Source organism: Halichoeres trimaculatus, unplaced genomic scaffold, assembly GCF_033239565.1.
Source record: "Halichoeres trimaculatus isolate MK-OKI-2021-1 unplaced genomic scaffold, fHalTri1.1 fHalTri1_scaffold_12, whole genome shotgun sequence".
NCBI lineage: Eukaryota > Metazoa > Chordata > Actinopteri > Labriformes > Labridae > Halichoeres > Halichoeres trimaculatus.
This window is the reverse complement of record NW_027437190.1, coordinates 31367570-31387672: the sequence shown is the minus strand read 5'-3', so window position 1 is coordinate 31387672 and position 20103 is coordinate 31367570. Positions and strand designations below refer to the sequence as shown.

The 20103-nt window shown below is 41.7% G+C and overlaps 1 protein-coding gene across 1 annotated transcript in view; it reads right to left on the bottom strand.

Annotated features, from left to right (window-relative positions):
- The window catches only part of mtmr11 (myotubularin related protein 11), a 44272-nt gene extending 24371 nt beyond the window's left edge, over positions 1–19901 (bottom strand). Inside the window, exons 1-2 of the mRNA XM_074683476.1 lie at positions 19439–19901; positions 6679–6748 (exon numbers count right to left, since the gene is read on the bottom strand). Coding sequence (XP_074539577.1) covers positions 6679–6748; positions 19439–19495 — 127 coding nt within the window. The 5' untranslated portion in view covers positions 19496–19901. The remainder of the gene's footprint in view (positions 1–6678; positions 6749–19438) is intronic.
- Positions 19902–20103: the final 202 nt, after the last annotated feature.

Below are 20103 nucleotides of genomic sequence, written 5' to 3'. Positions count from 1 at the left end.
GAGTCTTACAGAGGACAATCTGTGGCTTTGCGTGCCTCGTTTTAATGTCTCCCCGGGGTGCAACAGGAACGAAAACAATCCTGGAGCCTCGAGAGTTGAGAGCTGAGTGGGAGAGACAGAGGATGACAGAGAACCAGAGGCTTCTGGGACTTTTTCACTCTTTTAGAGCTGAGCTTTATGAAGCTTGTGGTAGCAGGTGATCAGCTCATGAGTCAGCAGGACAAGAGAAGGTGTTTAGGTGGAAACTGAGAATAACACTGATAATCCCATTTTAATTATGAATTATGGAAATGATGAACAGGCAAGTTTATAACAGTGAGACTATTTCAAGATCACTTCGGGCAGTTTTTGTGTGTCTTCCATGCTGATTGAGATGAACACAGTGAATTTTCTCAGCACTCAGTTAATATGTATTCTCCTCTTTACTGTTTCAGCTGCTTTTGTTGATGTTGTGGTCACTGACTGGGGTACAAAGACAGAGCAACCTGGAGGATGAGCCTGAGAAAGATCTGAACCACATGCTCTCAGCTGAGCCTCTATTTGTTTTCAAAAACATTTGTTTCTGGTTTTCAGCTGTGATGCATGCCGAGAGAAAGTTCCTGCCCTCCTCAACCGGCTAAGGAGACGAGTAAACACCAGGGGTAGGTTACTTTGGGTTAAAACCAAGGAAAGGGTTGAGTCAACGAACCATAGGAGCAGATGATTTCTTTACAGAAAAACACACCGCAACAGGCTAAAATCTTATCAAGTGTTTTTGTCTTATTTTCAGTAGAAAATGTCTTTTTAGACTTGATGTGAGCCACATTCACCTGACCAGTCCAGAAAAATCTTTCAAGGTATTTCAAGACAAAATTAGGTATTTTTAAGCAAAATTTTTAAGCAAATTTTCCTCGTTCTATTCGCAGATTTTTTTTTTTAACTTGTTATGAGCAAGTTACACTGTAAAATTTAATTTGTTGACTTTACTTGAAAAACCTTAGAAAACTGATTGCCTTGAATTGTCCAAGTAAAGTGGATCATTAATTTTAAGTTGTTAAAGCTGAAAAGAACTGTCTTTAGACAACTCATGTCATGGCGGTAACCTTGAGTGTAGTTACCACAAAACCATTTGATGAGTTAACAATAAAATGCTAGTTCATATAATGTTTGTTGTGACGGCATTTTGTAACCATAACCCCTAAATTCCATCGCACGTGCCGCGCCGCGCAGCGTCGTGCCCTTGCGGGGCACTTAGATTCCATTGTAATCTATCAGGCAAATTCCTCTGCAAGCGCTGCTGAAGCGCCCGTGTGCGCCCAGGCATGAAAAATACGCTTCAGGTCTTTTTTCTGCGCGGCCGCTTCCAAACCTCGTAAATTCACTGTCGATAAGAAAGCACTAGACAGGAAGTCACTGTGTGAAGTACCCGGAAAATTCCAAATAAAACACAAAGCACGAACTCTCGAACGTAAATTTCCCTCATATATTGTAAATACGTCACACTTGGAGGCACGTGCATCAGGTAAACAGTCGGTCAGAGGGTCCCAGACACAACACAAAGGCATGAATGAAGAGAAGCTGATCTTGGAAGTGGAGAAGTTCAACATTCTGTATGATCCCAAACATCCTTTTAATAAGGATACAGGCAGAAAGGACAAGGTGTGGACTGACATATCAAAAGTTATGGGAGTGGATGGTAATCGTGTGATATCGCTATTCATACGAGAGCCTGTTTGTTTTTAATTGTTTTATTTATTGCTTTTTTTCCCAACTATTGTAAAGCACTTTTATTCAACGAAAGGGTTGTTGTAAAGGGCTGTATAAATAAAGAACATTCACATTTACATTTCTAACACGAACCCATCAACACATCTCATTCCTTAGCATAAACACTAAACGCAACGTAAAATCAGTGAATTCACGGGCCCATGCCCTATGGAGCACAGATAGCCGGTCTGTGCAGATGAGCACAGAGGGTCAGTCTGTGCAGCAGAGCACAGACGGCTAGTTCATGTCATGTGCAGATGAGCACAGACAGCCTGTGCCCTCGGCAGTGTAACCTCTCAGTGTACAGCAGGGTCTCATATCCACTGTGTTTCCTCCTCACTCACGGTTACAAAACACCATGGTTTTGCTGTACAACAATGGAAAAGTACCGGCAGCAGGTTGGCCAGTACTTTACGATCACTGTACAGTGTAATTTTTTACAGATGGCTGGACCTAAGTCTAAGACATAACATTGATGTTAACCTGCCAACTCTTACTGACCGGATAGCAAATGATTTCCCCATGCTTCTCTGGGGTTTGATGATTGTTAATCTTCTTTCATAGCATTTAAGTGAAGGTTACTTTAGCCTGATGAGTTTTATTACTTTCATCAGTAGAAAGTTATATAAGCTTAGTGTAAACTAGGAAAGTCAACAAATTATGCAGACACCAGTTATGATCACCCTTTATTTAAAGTAAGGGTTAAAATTAAAATTTACAGCGTAGGCTTCATTTTGGTCTTTAAATAACTGAAAACAAGACATTTCCCTGGACCGGTCAGTTAAATGTAGCTCGTATCAAGTATTATTAGACAATTTTTCTCTAAAAATAAGACAAAAACACTTGATAAGATTTCAGTTTTTTTGCAGCGCAGTCATATACTGTCCAGTATCAGGATGGAAACCCAGTCATACAGATGTCAATTCTCTGGTCTCTTGTCCATCAATCAATAAGAGATAAAGCTGATTGACAGCCCTTTAATCCCACAGTAACGTTAGACTGTGCTGAAAAAAAGGATTGTGGAGTTGCTCCGGGGGGTCCTGGCCTCTTGGCATTGTGTGTGAACGGACAGCGCTCCCCTCTCCTCTCACTGCAGCATTGAAAAGGTACATGATCTACCTATGGCTGTCTGAGCTGTCCTGACCTGCTCGCCCTCCCACGGGCCGGCTCGGTTTCTGCGGTCCTGTGTCCCGGTGTCACATGAGAATGCGGCGGACGCTGGGAGCCGCACGTTAACTGCTGAGTGAACAAGACGACTTCTGCAAACACAGAATGTCTGATTCCGAATTTCTGATTTGTTCTCAGCTGGTTGGTGGATCGACTTAGCTCGAGACAGCACACAGCCTGCTTTATCTCACCTCTACAGCTGCTCTGTACTGGTATGAGATCTAACAATACACTCCTTACGCAGCGCTGACAAATGACCCGTCCATTTTCAAAGACTGTAAGAGAGAAAGAGAGAGTCCGCAGGTGCAATGTGAGCCCTTTCACTGGCCGCAGTAACACTCGCTCCTAACTCCTTTGTGCCTGAAAGTGAACTTGTTCTCACAAATTGTCTCAACACTTACTCTACACAGCGTGAACCGAGCCAGAGGATGGATTTCACTGTACAAAATCTGTGAGAAAACATGTCCAAGGGGGAACGAAATGCTGCATTTACACAAGACTAATGGTAATTTTATCTCACAGGGAGAAAATATTGGTCTTCATGGAAACAGATTCTGAAAATCTAAAATATCTTTCATGATACATCTGTCTTCTTTCTATTGATATGAAACAGGTTTCCACTCACAGCTGTGTTTCTAATCTGCATGGACTGGTGCTGGTGAAAGAGAGGAACGAAAGAGAGTGAGGTTGTGTTGGAAATGCAGATGAGGCTGAAAGCCAGCGGGGGGAAAAATGTGAACTGAAGACAGTCGACATTTCACACTAACATGTTAAGAGCTAAGAATAGAATGAGTGTGTTACTGTGTGTGTGTGAGTTTTTGTTTTCAAAGACGAACAGAGTCTGGAAAGTATTGATAAAAACACCCAGCTGGGAAAGAAATTAGGCTGACTGAGTGAATAAAATGGAGGAAGGAAGTGTGTGTGTGTGTGTTTCTTCAGGGATGTGTGCACAGTATCTGTGTATGGTTATGATAGGTCAATGAAATAAACTTTTCTTTTCAAACAATATTACCCGTCAGAAATGATAAAATAAACAAGCTGGGATAGATTCAGGCCAAGGATGGCTCTGTCTGAGCCACTCTGTCTCATTTACATCAGTCTGCTCTGATAAAGCTGTGAGTATTGCTGAGGTGCAGTGTCCAAGCTGTGCCTGCCTCTTAAATCTGCTGCTACTCTAATAAAAAGCTACTGCAGGGTGTTGCTGACTCTAAAATATGTGCAGGGCCAGGTTAGGACAATAAATCAGACTGCAGCAGCAGCAGCAGAGACTTGTTGTAGCTCTTTATCATGCAGTAGATAATCATTTGGGCTGACAGAGTTGACCTAAATGGATAATTTCTCTCTGCTGCAGGTTTGTTATGTTTGGAGGAGAGCTGACTCGCTAATTCAGAGCGTATTGAATGTGTATGCTGCCTCCTACAACTCTTAAATCCCAGGAGGACACAATTTAAACCCAAAATGTGTGTTTATCAAACTGATCACACTGTGAACTAGAGCAGAAACTGAGCAGTTATTGATCACAGCTACCTTACAAAGCAATGCGCACTCGTGTATTTCTGTGGTTGTGCTGCTGCAAGCAAATGGCTAAATTCTGCAGTGGCTATAAATTAGTCCACATTAGACCCTATTATAATAAGCTCTGCAACACTTCAATGAGTCACATACAACAGAAAGTATGCAGAGAGACATTTGCAGCTGATTATGCTTCAGTTATGTTGACATCACAGCCTGTTTTATAATAAAATAAAGCTGCAATTGTTTTAATCCTAGCAACAGAAGAGTTTCCCCATTCCCCTTTGTAGTTTTTCAGCAATAGTTGTTTTCACATCTCTAAGGCAGAGCACCTGCTGTGACATTCCTGCACCAGGTGTGTCTATGAGTACGCTATGGGAATTTCCAACCACAGGGAACAAAGAGTACAGCAGCAGTTTTCTGCTTCCCTGTAGCTGGATGGTTGTGTTTTCAGCCTGGTCCTGCAGAAATAATGCAGGAACTTACATTTATGCTGTTATGTGTTTAACTGTTTTACGCCTTTACACATTCCTAAGCAGTAGCTTGTTTATTATTACAGCAGCTTTTTATTTTGGTTGCTAGGTGCCGCCCTGCTGTGGCTGCTTGTTGCAGAATTTTTCCATCTCTTTTTTTGTTCTCCTTGCATTTGGAGTGGGTCATTGCTTTGTCTGGTTCATTTGTTGATCATGGACACCAAACCAGTTGTGCCCTCAGTGATATTTTACTACTTTTTCTCCTGTGTTTGTCTGGAGATCCTACATGTAGCCATGACTGCTTTGTTTACATGTGAAATCAGCTGTTAGCAGCCTATAGCATGTCAATGCTAACTGGTGCAAGGCCAGATGTTTCCCCACAAGGTGAGGAGAAGGAGATGAGGATGATGTGTGAGCTGAGAAGTGACAACATGAACCTGTCCTTCCATCCATCGTTATTGGGAACGTAAGATCTATCTCCAATAAGATGGACAAGCTAGCCATGCTAACCCAGCAACAGAGGGAATACCAGAAGGCAGAGTAGCATCATGCTATTCACAGACATGGCTAACAGAGCTAACACCAGACACCAACGCCACATTGGAAGAGCTTCACCTGCTGTGAGCAGACAGGATCCAGGAGACAGAGACTGAACAGACTGCTGAAGAAGCTCAGTCCTGGACCCTGTGGAGGTGGAGGCTGGCTGACTGGACAATGATGGACAAGCTGTCAGCATCTATTTTCTTTTTTTGTTATAGACCTTTTTTCACTTTCTATTCAATTCCTTGCTTTTGTTTTCTTGTTTGCTGCTGTGACTCCTTCTGAATTTCCCCTCAGAGATAAAGTATTTGCTATTCCATTCTATCTATCATCATAAAATGAAAAATTGCCACAAAATTTGCTGTTTTGGTTATTAGGTTGTAAAAAAAAAAAAAAGACTGTTGGGCAACAACTTAGGCATGGCAAGCATAAACTGTATATAGAGTGGTAAGCATGGCTCTGCCATTTATCATTGTACGGTTTTGAAGCCAAAATACCCCCGTCACAGGTGCTGCCATTACCTGCCGTTGTGCAGCCAGAGTCTGTGCAGTAGAAGCTGTGAGGGAATCTGAGTGGAGCCAGGTGACAAAAACAATAATATTTTTTTTCTTTCTCCAATCTAATCTACTCTTGGCTCTCCCTCCCAACATATTTTACAATCCCCGAAAAAGATAAACAAGATCGTCAGCTATCAATCATTGTTAAACTTGATGTAAAGCCTCGTTTTTAACCTCCTATAACTAATAGAAATGAAACTTTTCAGAAAGAAGAGGGCCTAAAAACAAGGTAACCAAATGATATCTTAAAATCACCACAACAATCGAATGTGAGAAACATTTCTTTGAGGTGTATTTATTTTTGAAAGTTTGACCACAGCCCATCTGGAATGACTGGGGAGGTGAATTTTTTGGCCTGTACTGCAGCGAGCCACCAGGGGGAGCAGTTTTTGTGGCAACTTCACTTGGACCCAAACCATTAACTTCAAAGAGGAAATGCTAATAAACAAAGGGGAAAAGTGAGGCCTTTAAAAAAAACACATTTTTTTAAAGTTTCAAGAAAAATGGGCAAAGCTTAAATTCACACGGTATTAAGTCACCATCTGTCTCAAGTCTTCACCACGTTCTTAACCTAATTCAAACTTCAGTAAGAGCTTTCTTGTAAATATCATAACAGGAAGGCATAGCTATGAGTTTGTGTGATGAACATTATTTAAAGACAATTTATCTTAACACAATCTTACCTGGTAGGCAGCGCAGCCCGAACACATCTCTACTCCTCGCGTTCACGCCGCTGTGACTCAGCATCCTCTCCTGAAAGAGAAGCAGAGAAGATATGAACGTCTTTTGTCTTTCTCTCTCAATGATTGGTTTTAAATTACATATGCAGCATTTTTAGGAATCACATGAGCTGGAGGAGAAGCTAATTTATGCTAAAGTGACTAAAAGGTGAATTTTTGCCAAAAATCAACAACAATAGTGACTGTGGTCAACTAAGCTCAGTTTTTCTGCTCTCAGAGACATGCAGGCTGTGACTTTATGAGTCATGATTTACTGCACGCACGCAGCCACAGCCACATTCTTACTCAACAGCAACAAGGTCAACCAAATTACAGTTAAATCAACAAGTCCTTTATGCAAACACTTTGTGATCTGATATGTATGGTATATAAAGCTAGCATGCAGCTTATGTAGCTGGTGAGAGAAGAGCTCCAGACCTTAGAGCTTCAAACTACATCAAATGATTGAGCCTGCTCCAGATTAACAGATTTAGCAGCTGCAGCCCAGAGACACAAAGAACATCTGCAACAACTCAAACTGAATGCATGGCTTAAAGGTTGAGATAAGGATTTAACCCCAAACAACACAACAGAAGAAGAAGATTTACAAAAATGTCAAACTATTCCTTTAAGAATACATCAAAGAGAAAACTAGAAACATCCTGACTTTGCCACTTTGCCCGCAGACTTTTAAACATTTTAATGAGACAGAGACTAAACAGATTTCACCCAGAAACACACGGGCAGAGACTTGTGTCACTGTTTGTCTTGATGATTATATATGAACCGAGGCTCGGCCTGTTTTCTTCTCAAAGCCTGGCTCGTCTCAGTGGAGTCATTTTCAAAGACAAAGGGGGGAAAAGGCTGGCCACATACTCTCCATGATGTGTACTTTCCATTTAGTTGTTTGTTCCTGATTTCTTCTATGACAGATATAAAGTCTCATGTTGTGGAGTCTGTTCTGAAAGCAGAGTCCGACTCCGCAGAGCCGCAGAGGTTGCTATAATAAGACTCCAAGCTTACAAGCACATATGCTTCCACTTAACTTTGCAGCTAGCCCCCCTTCTGTGAAGACCATTTACATTTATCGGGTTGAGATCCCGTATTACGCCAAGGCCTGCAATGTGAGAGGAGGTTTTGGTTATACAGGTGGTGGATCGGCTTTATGGACTTCAGCATCCAAGAAAAAAACCTTTACATTGGAGAGCTTCAAACGTCTCTCTCAGCAGTTCTGTCACACAATGAAACCATTAAAGACTGTTTCATTTAAGGTGCTCGGCTTTATCACTTAACGCCGCTATTTCTACAACTCAGCAAGGATGTGTGAACAATAACAATGAAACTACTGAGTCGCCAATGTTGTGCTAGCAATTTTGCAGTGTGGTGAGTTCTGTGTTTGGAGCAGGCTCGTGAAAACCTGAGACTCTGAGCCTGTGGTCCTGCTCAAAAAACAAGGAACAAAGAGAAGCTTTGGTCCTTGAGGAAGGTCGTATAATCACAGAAACTGACGGCTGCTTGTTTTCTTTGCATGTGAGAGCGTATGGCTGGTCCTTTAACAAAACCCAACACATTCTGCAGTCTGCTACCAACCCTGCCTTACTGAAGTTTTGGTTCAAAGTTTCTAAAGTTATTACATTTCTAGACTGACAACGAGTTTCAAGTTCATAAAAGAGAGAGAAGTAGAAGTGTGGAAAAAATATTGATACGGCACTATACAGCTAACTTTGACCAGTGATAAAATGTCAATATTTTAACTCTTGATATCAATACTTTTGTCGAAACAAAAATTTATATTTTAGGTGAGTTGGAAGTAGGGAGGGGTACCCTTCACATTTGAAATGATACAGTACGGATGCCTGGTACCTGGCAATCGGTACTCAAAGGTACCAATTTTCTGTACTTTTTTGTATTTATGTGGTAAAAAAAAAAAAAAAAATCGTTCAATAATAAAGTATATTTTTTCGATTTAATTAATTTGTTGTTCAATATGTAACCTTGCAATGCTATGTTCATGTCCAGCATGGAAAATTGCCTACTCTTCCACTCCCTCACAGTCACAAGGATGAGTTTAGGTACCTAGACATTAGTGGTGTAACGGTACACAAAAGTCACGGTTCGGTACGTACCTTGGTTTTAGGGTCACGGTTGGGTACATTTTCGCTACAGTATGGAACACCGTGAAACCATTCGCTTGTTTAGCATGTTTATTAAACCAAAAACTTGCCGTTATACAGCGAGGGGGGAGGCTCTTCAAGCTCCAGTTGGTCGTTAGCAGCAGCCATGATGCAAAATTCAGACACAAGCTCCTGTGGCTACGGAAGCTCTTTGATATTCATCTTCTGATTGGCTCACTGTGAGACGTCACGTCCACATGATATGCACATGATCGCAAAGCAGGGATCACAGACCACTTTCCCTGCTTCCCTGCTCAGCCAATCATAGACGAGTACTCACGTAAATATTAAAGAGCCATGTGCAGTGGCTAATGTAAACTTACTGTACTTGTTCGAATACAGCACTGCACCGAACTGAACGGCCTTATGGAGCGGTTCGGCACAGATACATGTACCGTTACACCCCTACTAGACATGGTACCTTTAGATTTTATGTGAATCAGTACCAGGTACTTTTGATAGAAGTTGGTCGGTACCGACATAAGTACCTAATTTGGTATCCATAGTTGGAAGTACAATAGGTTTTCCGCACCTCCACTGCGGTAGATGGCGCCAAAGAGCTACTCAACTGTGTGTTGCCCAAAAACTGTATAATAAATATAATCCATAGACTGTAAAAAAATGGACGTCATCTTACTCACCGAAAACTGCTCCCCCTGGTCGCTGACTGCAGTATAGGTAAAAAAAATCTGTCTCTCCAGTCATTCCAGATGGGCTGTAGTCAAACTTTAAAAAAATGAATACAGCTTGTAGAAATGTTTCTCACGTATGATTGTTGTGGTGGTTTGAAGATATCATTTCGGCGGCTATATTCAAGCCGTCTTTTTTCTGAAAAGTTTCATTTTCATTGGTTACACGAGGTTGTGGTGGGGCTATTTTGGCTTCAAAACCATAAAATGGTAAATGGTGGAGCCATGCTGTCCACTCCATATACAGTCCAGGATATAATCTCAAAGCATATTCAAAATATTTTATTCCTAAACTTTATGATGTGGGTTTTGATGCCGTAAACATCAATGTTTTCTCTCTATTCTTGGTTCAGTTAGTTCAATATTATTTGAAGTTTGATTTTTACAGTGAAGTAGACTGATAAAACAATATTTATAGTTCTGTCTTGCGCAATACTAGATTTTTTATGGGTAACATTGACCACCTTTTTTAACCAATCATTTTTTGCAACATTAGTTTAATGTCACAGTAGTTAAAGTGACAAACTTGATGCACTTTATGTTTTTTAGTTAAGTGTTTGTATGAAACATTGCATCTGACTTTCATCATTTCAAAGACAATACAGTAGAAAAGCTGTTTTCAATCAAATAGTTATCTGTGTAGAATACCGCGATACATCACAACATTGTCATATCATAATAAGAGATATGGGTGAGTGTTTAACTTAAATATGAGTAATAAAACACATGTTATATTTTATAGGCTGGCGATGCAAAATCAAACAATTCACAGTCCAATTTAAAATGTCTAAAAGCTCTGTGTTCTCTCAGCAGAAACTGCTGAAGCACTTTTTTTTGATGATAAGACTGAACACTAAAAAATTGACAAGCCATTGTTTCAGCCTGCCAGAGCACTGTTCATATTTTCTCCATCTGGCTTTAAAAATGTCTCGAGCTTTTGCTCCATTTCTCCATCAACACCCACAGAAGACCCGCAGCTGAATTCCTTTTTCCTCACTCTGATTTGGTTTTTGTTCCTCCTGTTTAGAGGTGTTGTGTCTTAGATATGTCCTCCAAACTCACTGCATTCTGCACAGCTCAGCTGCAGACTGGGCTGGGTTTACGAGACGATAAGAGTGATGTGATTGGAGCTACGACGGCTAACCTTGCAGAAGTTAAACATCCAATAAAAAGTGAAAGATCTGCAGCATTTGCATGGATGAGTAAATCAACATACTCCTCCACAAGCACAGAAGCAACAGATCAAGAAAATGGAAATGAGACAGTCTGTCCGCCTGTTTCTCTGAATCACTCGTCACTTTTAAACGCCGTGTTGAAGCTGACATTTCTCTTTTGCTTTGTGGCTTCGGGATCCCCACTCTTCTACTTCCATTCCTCTTTTCCTCCTCCCCTGCTCTGTTTCTGCCCCACTTTTGCCCCCCCTCTTCATCCTCAGGGACAGTGGCCAAGGCTTACTGCAGTTTCCATTGCTCATGGCTTCCCTTTGCTACTGCGGCCAGACTTCTGCAGTAAGCGTGCCTGTCCCTGGCTCGGGAACATTTCTCTCTTTTCTCAAACATCAGGCAAAACAAACAAGAGGAGGGAGGATGGGAATTTTAAACAGACAATGCAGAGAAATCTACCAAAATCCTCAAAACTCCAATCCAAGAATATTTCACAACTCATACAAGCAACTCTGAGTGTTTTCTAAAAGCACTTCTCACCAGATTTAACTTTTGGCTTGTAAAATCCACATTAACTCCCAGTCACTGCACCGTAAGGGTCCAAATCTGCTCGATTGTCTTGTGCTTTTCATTTCCTCACATGAATGGGGACGGTCAAACTGCATTGTGAACAGGGCTGGAGGAAAATAATGCCATGAGGCGGCTGAAAATAGAGCTCACTTTGAACTTCTTCCTCTCCTTCCACTCACAGAAACATAACACTTTTGACCAGAGCTCTCATCTTTTCTATCACTTTGCTTGTCTTCAAATGTCTGGTCATGATGTCCTCTATTTTCTTGCACTGAAAAAGACCTGAATTGAGATATATTAATGCACTGACAGCAGAGCCCCCAAGGACAAAGCAAGAGGATGAAAAAACCTTGGATGTGATAAGCAGGAGAGTGAAAAAAGCCTGCCCCGTGCAGGTATGTAAAGGAAAAAGGAAGTGCCTTAAAGGACCTGGCAGATTCTGACATATAAAATAGTAAATTAATGTTTCATGAGCTGGGGATTCAAATGGTAAATATTTAATGTCAGAGTTTCTGCATCACACTGCAGCAGACATTCAGCTTTTAACCCCATTTCTCTGAAAAAGCCTGCAGCAATTAGCGCAGCTCCTCCTGTTCTAACATTTTGTTTTTAAGCTACAAATGAAGACATATTTACAGCAGAGCAGAGACTTCTAGACTCTCAACACAATCACAACCTCCTCTAATAGTATCCCTGCTGCTGAATTATTTGTATGTCATTGTCTCAAACATATTAGCACACATTTTATTCCTTCCTCTTATTACTAAAGTGCTGACAGAGAGCTAAGGATGTCTGATGACTCACTCACTGCATACTCACGCCTGAAAAATAAACCCTTTTCATCATCATGGCAACGCGGACATGTGCTTTGAGCAAAAAGAACAAGTCTGCATGAAACATTCTTTCAGAGCGTCCATTAAAACAGCTGCTCGCTGCTGATTAGGTTCGATTTTTCAGAGGCTGTGAGGTCAGCAGGTAAAGGACACTGTGGTGTGGAGAGCACTTCTCCTTTTTGGAGAATAACTGCAGATACAGGAGGAAAGACGTTAAAATCAATAGTCTTCATTAGTCATTCATCTATTTTACTTGGTTCTTTGTAGGAATGCATGATATATCGGTATCAATATGGGTATGGGCCGATGTTGGTCATTTTTCTAACATATCAGCTGATACCAATGTGTTAAAGTGGGCCAGTATTTACTCATTAGCTGCCAGCCATTTTCAAAGCATCTTGGATGATCTTTCAAGACCCAAATAATCTTGTTTTCTATGACGATGTAGACACCAAAACTACCAAAGAAGAGTGGACTCTCTTCTTTTAGGTCTCTCTTTCTGTTTTTGATCCAAAAAACAGACAAAACTAGAGGAGCAGCGATCACAAATTTCTGGCCGATCACCGATCACCAATCTTTTAAAAGTCTGACCTGCAAATACCCATTTTCACTTTTTAATTTTTTATAACTGACAGCATATACCTTCAATGTTCCAATCTTATTTTATTGAAAAACATTGAACAATACCTGTGAAACAATAAAATATTTATGTTTCAACTTAAACAACCAATAAAGTGTCCTGAGTTTTAGGTCTCAGAGCAAAAAGCAACAATGGCTGGCTGTCAGACCTTCCTGGAGGTATATAAGATCAGTTTTATATGTAAGGATGGCCGATCACCGATCCCCCAAAATAAAGGAAATCGGCACAGATCGATCGACCCTTCTAGACAAGTCAAGACAAAATGTGCTTTTTTGTTCACGTACTTCTCGGGCGCTCCAACCTTTGATCTTCTCAAAGGTCGTCTTTTCACATGAACGCGCCGCTCTTTCTCTCTGAACTACCTCGACACATCGTCACATCATCTGAGATCGTTTTTTGATATCGGTAAATATCAGCTGTCGGCCATAACAGCAATAATGGTGTCGGATATCCGCCAAAATTTTCATGACAGTGCATCACTAGTTCTTTGGATTCTGTGTCTATAGCAGCCATGTGCACACACTGTCATCAGTGCATCCGTAGTAAAGCTGGGACTATGTGTTTTCTCCCGATTGTCGAATGATTGTCTCCATGTGGAAAAAGTTGAATGACGATGACGTCTGCAGAATGTATCTGGAGCCATTTAAAAAAAAAATACATGTCACATGACAGAAGGTTTTTCAGGATTCTTTCAGAGGACCTGACATCCCAGCTTTTTTTTTTAAACCCAGCTTGTAAATGAAACCAAAGCCGTTTGCACACCAGACGCATATTTTTTGTGTGAATATTTCGCACGTTATTTATTATTTTCAGCCTATTGTTTTTCAGTGCAAGCTTTCACACCAGCAACGCTCTTTCGTTGACTGAAACAGCAGCTTTTATTTTTTTGCTTGCAACAAGTACACATCTGACCAATCAAAATGCTCATTGTTGACAAGTCACAAACCAAACATTCAACATTGATTGTGTTCTTGTCCCATCCCCGGGTTCTTTGCCAAAAAAGACATAAAAACTACAAAGAAAACAACTACAAAGACACTGTTTGGAGGAGAAAAGCTGCGGAGATTGAATACGACACCTTCAAATTTTTTGCAAGTTCGTGCTGTCTAGGGCAGCATCAATCTGATCCTGGTATTGGGCATCAGTTCCGGTACAGACTCAAAAGTCCGATTGGATATCGAAGACTAAGACCAGATTTATAGGACTGATTCATTCAACTCATTTCAATAGTGACACCAACATCCAAAAGCATGCAATTGACCACACAGGGACAAGTGATGGTCGGTCAGCAGCACATGCCGTTGGCTCAGTGACACATGCCGGTGTATCATACAAATTAAATTATACACTGTAAATTAATACTGCTTTTGGATTGGACCAGTATTGGTTTTGCCTAATGCCAAAGCCCAGATATCAGTTTTGGTCTAGAGTTTTACTAGAATAAAATAAGCTTAACCAAGTCAAAACAGAAACCAAAACAGAGCAGCTAACACTGTCAACTGAATTACAAAGACACTAGTTTTGACTAGTTTCCCTCCAAATTCTCAAAATTGAGGGATACTGGTTGGTTGAAAAAGCTCTGGTATCTGCATCAATACCCGGACTTAAAGCAGGATTTGTGTATTGTTGCTTTAAAAGGGACATATCATGCTTGTTTCTCCTTTTCACTATGCCATTTAGTCATTTAGTTCCTTCATTGCCCCACAATAGCGTTCTCAATATCCTCATTTTAGGTCATTCTGAAGATCTCATTGAAACGCTCTGTTTCCAGAATGACCTCCAGTAACCTCGCAACGTCACAGCCCTTTGTGCTCTGATTGGTCAGTTCTATCAGCGGGGCGGAGGGGGTAGAGCCAGGGGGCGGTTTTTGCAGCATGGCAGTATTTACAAAATCGCCATATTGGATGGGGCAGACCGAGCGAGTTTGCTGTTTGCCAAAACTTCACCGTAAGGCATTGATAGCACTAATAAAATGGCAGAGTGTAGGATACGTCCTTTTGTATTGGACCCCGAGTCAGACCCGGACGGTTCTGCAGCTCAGGAGGAAGAAAATCCACCTCGACACAGATCATCTCAGGACGCTTCAGTGTGGTGAGTCAAACCGGTACTGTAACATGTATAGTTTATACGTTTATAATGGGCTCTTGGTGGGTGTATCCCTCGGTGGCGGTTGTGTGACTAACTGACATCACAGAGGAGGAGCTGCTTTATCAGATTACTCCAATAAAAAAAGGATCCTCGTGTCGTCACAAAGGTCAAAATCTCATGGCCAAATGGCAATGAACTATTTTCAGAGGCATCAAATCGCGTTCTAGGATATCAGAAAAAATACAATATCTCATTTTTTGAAAATTCAGGGGGTGAAAGGTATAATTATATTATATGTAAGTATTAAATCAGGCATCAGCATGATATGCCCCCTTTAAGTAATAGCATGTTGATCAATAAATAAAATTGATTCTTTTTCCCAGACCAAGAGGAAATGCTGCTCTTGGAAGTGTGATTGTGATTACCATCTTTTAGATTTTAATGCCACTGTCATATCCATCAACACAGCAAAAACAAACAGCAGCAATAAAAAATCTGACTGGCTACGACAGCATCTCACAGGCCACCCTCCATTAACCAACATTCTCCTTTCAAACACTGATTGATCTGACAGCTAGCCGTCATCACTCACCACCCTGACTGTCAGAGGAGTCCTGACATATCAGATTCGTCTCCTGAAGGGCAGGAGGGTTGTCTTGTGTCCAGACAGATCACGCTGTGACTCAAAGATCACATGTCTGACTCCCACAACAGGCAGCACGTCCACCAACAGAAGCATTTCTTCCTCTATGTCCCTGGGGAACACTCACATCTCTAACCCTCTTTTCATTCTCACTAATAGTACATCATTGCAGATAAAAGTGTCAGCTAAACGGCTTAAGTGAAAATCTACTGCTGGACATGGAACATTCTCAGTCGCTCTAAGTGTAATAGTCTCTTGTATGAAATGTTATTTTGCCGGTTCGCTCCACTCAGACAGCTCAGGTCCCTGGAGCGAGACTACCAGAGCCATTCCACACACTCAAAGCAGACAAACGACCCAAAACCCAGGCCTTTCACAGGAGTGAACACTGCCGCGGGTTAATTATCACCCAATGCTGGATCAATAACCCTCTAAAGGGACCATTAATCTGCCCTGGCCTGAAGAGGAGCCCATTGTTGTCTCTGTTTAAGCAGCAGAAGTCTCAGCAGCTCAGAGTCCGGCAATGAATGTGACGTCTGGGTCCTGGGGGACCGGGTGTGGGGACTGTACTGCCTCAGCCCTGCTCCTATCAGCCTTGGATCTCCAGTCCCTCTGAATAGAGCTCAGATGAAACCTCCTCTGGCATTTTTGCTTCTGTGGAGCTTTGTGCGGTGAGCCTTTCATGCTGACTGCTTCAAAGCTGGCTGGGAGATGCAGATAGAGTGAACTCCAGGGGATAGGCACAGCCAAAATAAGCCTGAGCCAGTGTGCTTTACTGTCAAGATGCAAGCCTGAGCATCCCTCTGTCGCTTGTTCTGCTGTTGTTTTTCTTCATGTCCCTTGGGCGTCATTTTTCAAGAAAAAACGTCAAACATTTCCTAGTTCAAGCTTTCTAATTGCTGCTTTTTGTGATCCAATGTGACTGTACACTGCCTACATCTCTTTGAAATCTGGAGCACTGGTCATACAAAAATTGCTGCTTGAAGATTGTTCGTCTAGTGTCAGAAAATTGAGACATTTTTGTGAAATGCTCATAGAAATTGTAGTTATACCTCAGATAACACTTAAAATCTATCTACTTAAAGTCAATATTTAGATTATTTCAAAATTCTGCTCATTATTTGTTTACACCAAGCTGCAACACCATGCAGCTCACATGCTTCTCACCTGTGTTGCAGCTTCCACCAGCAACTGCTGTTTTAGAGCAGCAAAGTGGAACTGATTGCAGGTAATCATGCGACAACAGCAACAACATCTGTGCAGTCTTTAGCAAGTCTGTGCTGTAATGCTCTGCACATATTATGTCAGAAGCGGCTGGGGAGGAAGTCAGCTAAAGTTAGCTTAGCTTTGTTGAGGTGCCTCCTGGGATTCCTCCAGTTTTTTCAGCATGCACAAGATTTTCAATGGGAACAAAGAGGTGTACGGAAAACCAGTTCCAGAGCCAACAGGAGAAAACACTCAACTAATAAGTTTCACATTAAATATCTGTCATTTAACACTTATCTTTAATTTAAGTTCTCACAAACAGATTAATCCAGAGGTGCCCAAACTTTTTTGCTCAACTTCTGAATTAACAGAAAACCAGAGACCCTGTTGTCCTGAGGTGGTTAAATGTTTCTCACAGCTAGGGATGGGTACCTTTCAGGTTTTTTTTACCAGTACCTGGTAATCAGTATCAGCACTCAACTGATTGCTGATACCTCATAAACACACAAAAGTACGGGAAATTGGTGCAGACCAATATCCGATTTTTTCGGTGGGAGTCCGTTTATTTGTGTTTTTGGTCAAGTAACATATGGCCCCGTCTGAGTGCAGAGGAAACCGGCAGAGGAGCAGGGAGGGGGTGTTTGGTGCGTGCGCCCTGCACAAAAACACTGCTGTAGAGGTAATTTCTGCCCTAAATCTTGTGATAGGACCCAACTTGTTCCATCACAGAGAACCACTTTAACGATTAAATAGTGCCAAAAGGGTGTACTGATGAACTGTGCTGCCTCACTAGACGCCCCCTGTGATCTGTGCTTGTTTATATCAGGGTAGTTAGGGGTAGGACATAACAAATGACTGGCAGTTTGAGCCTGTAATGATGAAAATGTCAATGTCATTTATTTAAGAAACTGACATTCTGGTGTCAACTAGCGAGGCTAATGATGACATTTATGTGTTGAGCTGATTAAATGTGAACATCCCTCTTGTTGGGCAAACACACAGAAATCTGTATGACAGGAAATCATTCCTTTTATGATCATTATTTATTTTTCATCAAGCTAAAGTACATTATCAAAGACTTATTTATGTGATTAATTCCCTGTGTCTACAAAAACTCATGCTATATATCGATAGCAATGATACCCCATTGCTTTGGAGAGCATGTCTGTTTTTAAATATGATGCTGGTCATGTTAGCCAGTTTGGTATGAGTAGATCAGCTCTCAGAATGCATATCAGGAAGAGAAAAATCAGAACTGGAAATCTCCAAAATAATAATTCACTGCAGCTCCATGTCAAAGATTTTGTATCCAAACTGGCCTGAGCAAAATCCATGATTACACTCACCAGTACACGCGAACTGCAAGGCCATCTGGTCTAAAATGAGCCCAGCACTGGATTCAGTTTTCTACAGCAGTCTTAACACATGCTCATGGAAGTGGAGCCCACAAGAGTGTGTGTGTGTGTGTGTGTGTGTGTGTGGGTGGGCTGTGCATATAATCTGTGCAGCCTACTCCATCACATCACCATATCTTAGCTTCAGCCACATTCCCCGCTCGGACACATCAGATTCCTCTGGTGGGGGGTTGTGATGATTTCTGTGTCCTTTTCAGAGGTAATCAAATTCAAAACCCCTCCACCTCCCAGCTGCTGTCTCCATGGCGACAGCCAGATGTTGTGCAGTGAACATCACCCCCACTCCACATGCAAGGCTTGCCTGAGGGCAGAGTAAAGAGGCATCTGTTACCGTTTTCCCCTGCGGCTGCTGAAAATAACCAGGGGGAGACGAAAAGCCAGGCAACACAAAGATGGAGCCAAGAAGAAAAGAAACCCGCAACTCTGAAGACATCCCTGCTGTGTCTACATGTTTCTTTGTGCTGTCTATCAAACTCCTTCTCACCTCTGAGGTGCTCATTCTCTGAGAGAGAGTCTTCTGATCATTGAAGCACAATGAGATCACATTCAACACTTCACAAATTCACAATAAAAACAGCTGAAAGTGTTTAGTACACACAGCCCTCCTGAGATGATGATGATCTGCACTGTTTCTCTTTGTGTGAGATCCCATCTGAGTGAGCCCCCTGCCATGGGAAGTAATTAAGATGCACCACCACTTCCCTGGCCTTTAATAAGGCAAAGACAGTGACATTATGTACCCTACACTTACTGTCATTATGCATCTCCACACAGCAACCCTGTGCAGCCTGTAAAGCTGCCACCCTGAGTTATGAGCAGAAATAACATCTACACACACAGTGGAGGAATCTCCGAGGACTGACCGCAGGTTTGTACTATTCCTGACTACCTGTGAGTACATTTATAGCCCTGCACAGTGAATGATGACCTGTGTTTCCTGCTTCCTGAGCTGTGTGCTGTTTAATCTTGCTAAGAGTGTTGATGAGACCACCAAAACCACCATGCAATTAAAAGTTATACATCTTTAACTGTGCTTTCTGTGGCTCCTGCTGCCGAAAACAGAAGAATAGTGTTAGTCAAATGAGCTATAACATAAGACATTTAGTGCATTCCAACAGAAAAGGTGCATTCAGAAGAATTGAATACGTGTTATTTTATGTTAGTGACACAATAAAGGCTCAGAGTACAGTTGAAAGAGGGTAAAAAGCTACATAAAACAAGTTAACTCTGTAGAGCTATCTAGTTACGTAGCGTCAGTTAGCTAACTTAACGTCCCGCGAGCCAAATAACGTAATAACCTTACCTTGATATCTGGGAGCATTTGCCTCACTTTAAACGTCGTTTTAGATCCTGTCAACATTTTTCCGGAAAAATAAGAGCTAAATTAAGTCGAATAAATTAAATAAATGTATAATTAGTGTCTCCCGCTGTCCATTTTTAGCCGTAAGAAAGAGAAAAAGGTCCGGAGTCCAGTAACGGTTAGCCTGTATCACCGGCTGCTTCAACTGAGGCGTTCAATGACCAAACTATTTTCGCTCTTTTCATCGCTATTCGCACTGACAGCATCCGTGTCCCGAGCACATACACACACACAAACAAAAAGAAAAAAAAAAACCCGAGAGCACACCCTCACTGAAGCCTCACACCAGTGTGTTTTGTAGTCACTGGTGTTAGTCACTAACGGAGAGATGTGTTCACCGTTACTGCTGCTTTCCAGCCCATAGCGCTGAGTGTTTGTTTATGCCTTCGCCATAGTGAAACACACACTGGTGGAGAAAAAGAGGGGGAAAGAAGCTAAGTGCAGCAGTGGAGCTTCTTAAAGGGACAGTACATGTGGAGCTTGAGAATGTGATTAACGTGGAGAAGTCCCAAACGGACTGTAGAAGTTTTATTTAACCCATTAGACACCAAAACTGAGACAGGAGGTGTAAGGAAATCAGTTTTCCCAGCTTTCTTGAAGCAGTGAAC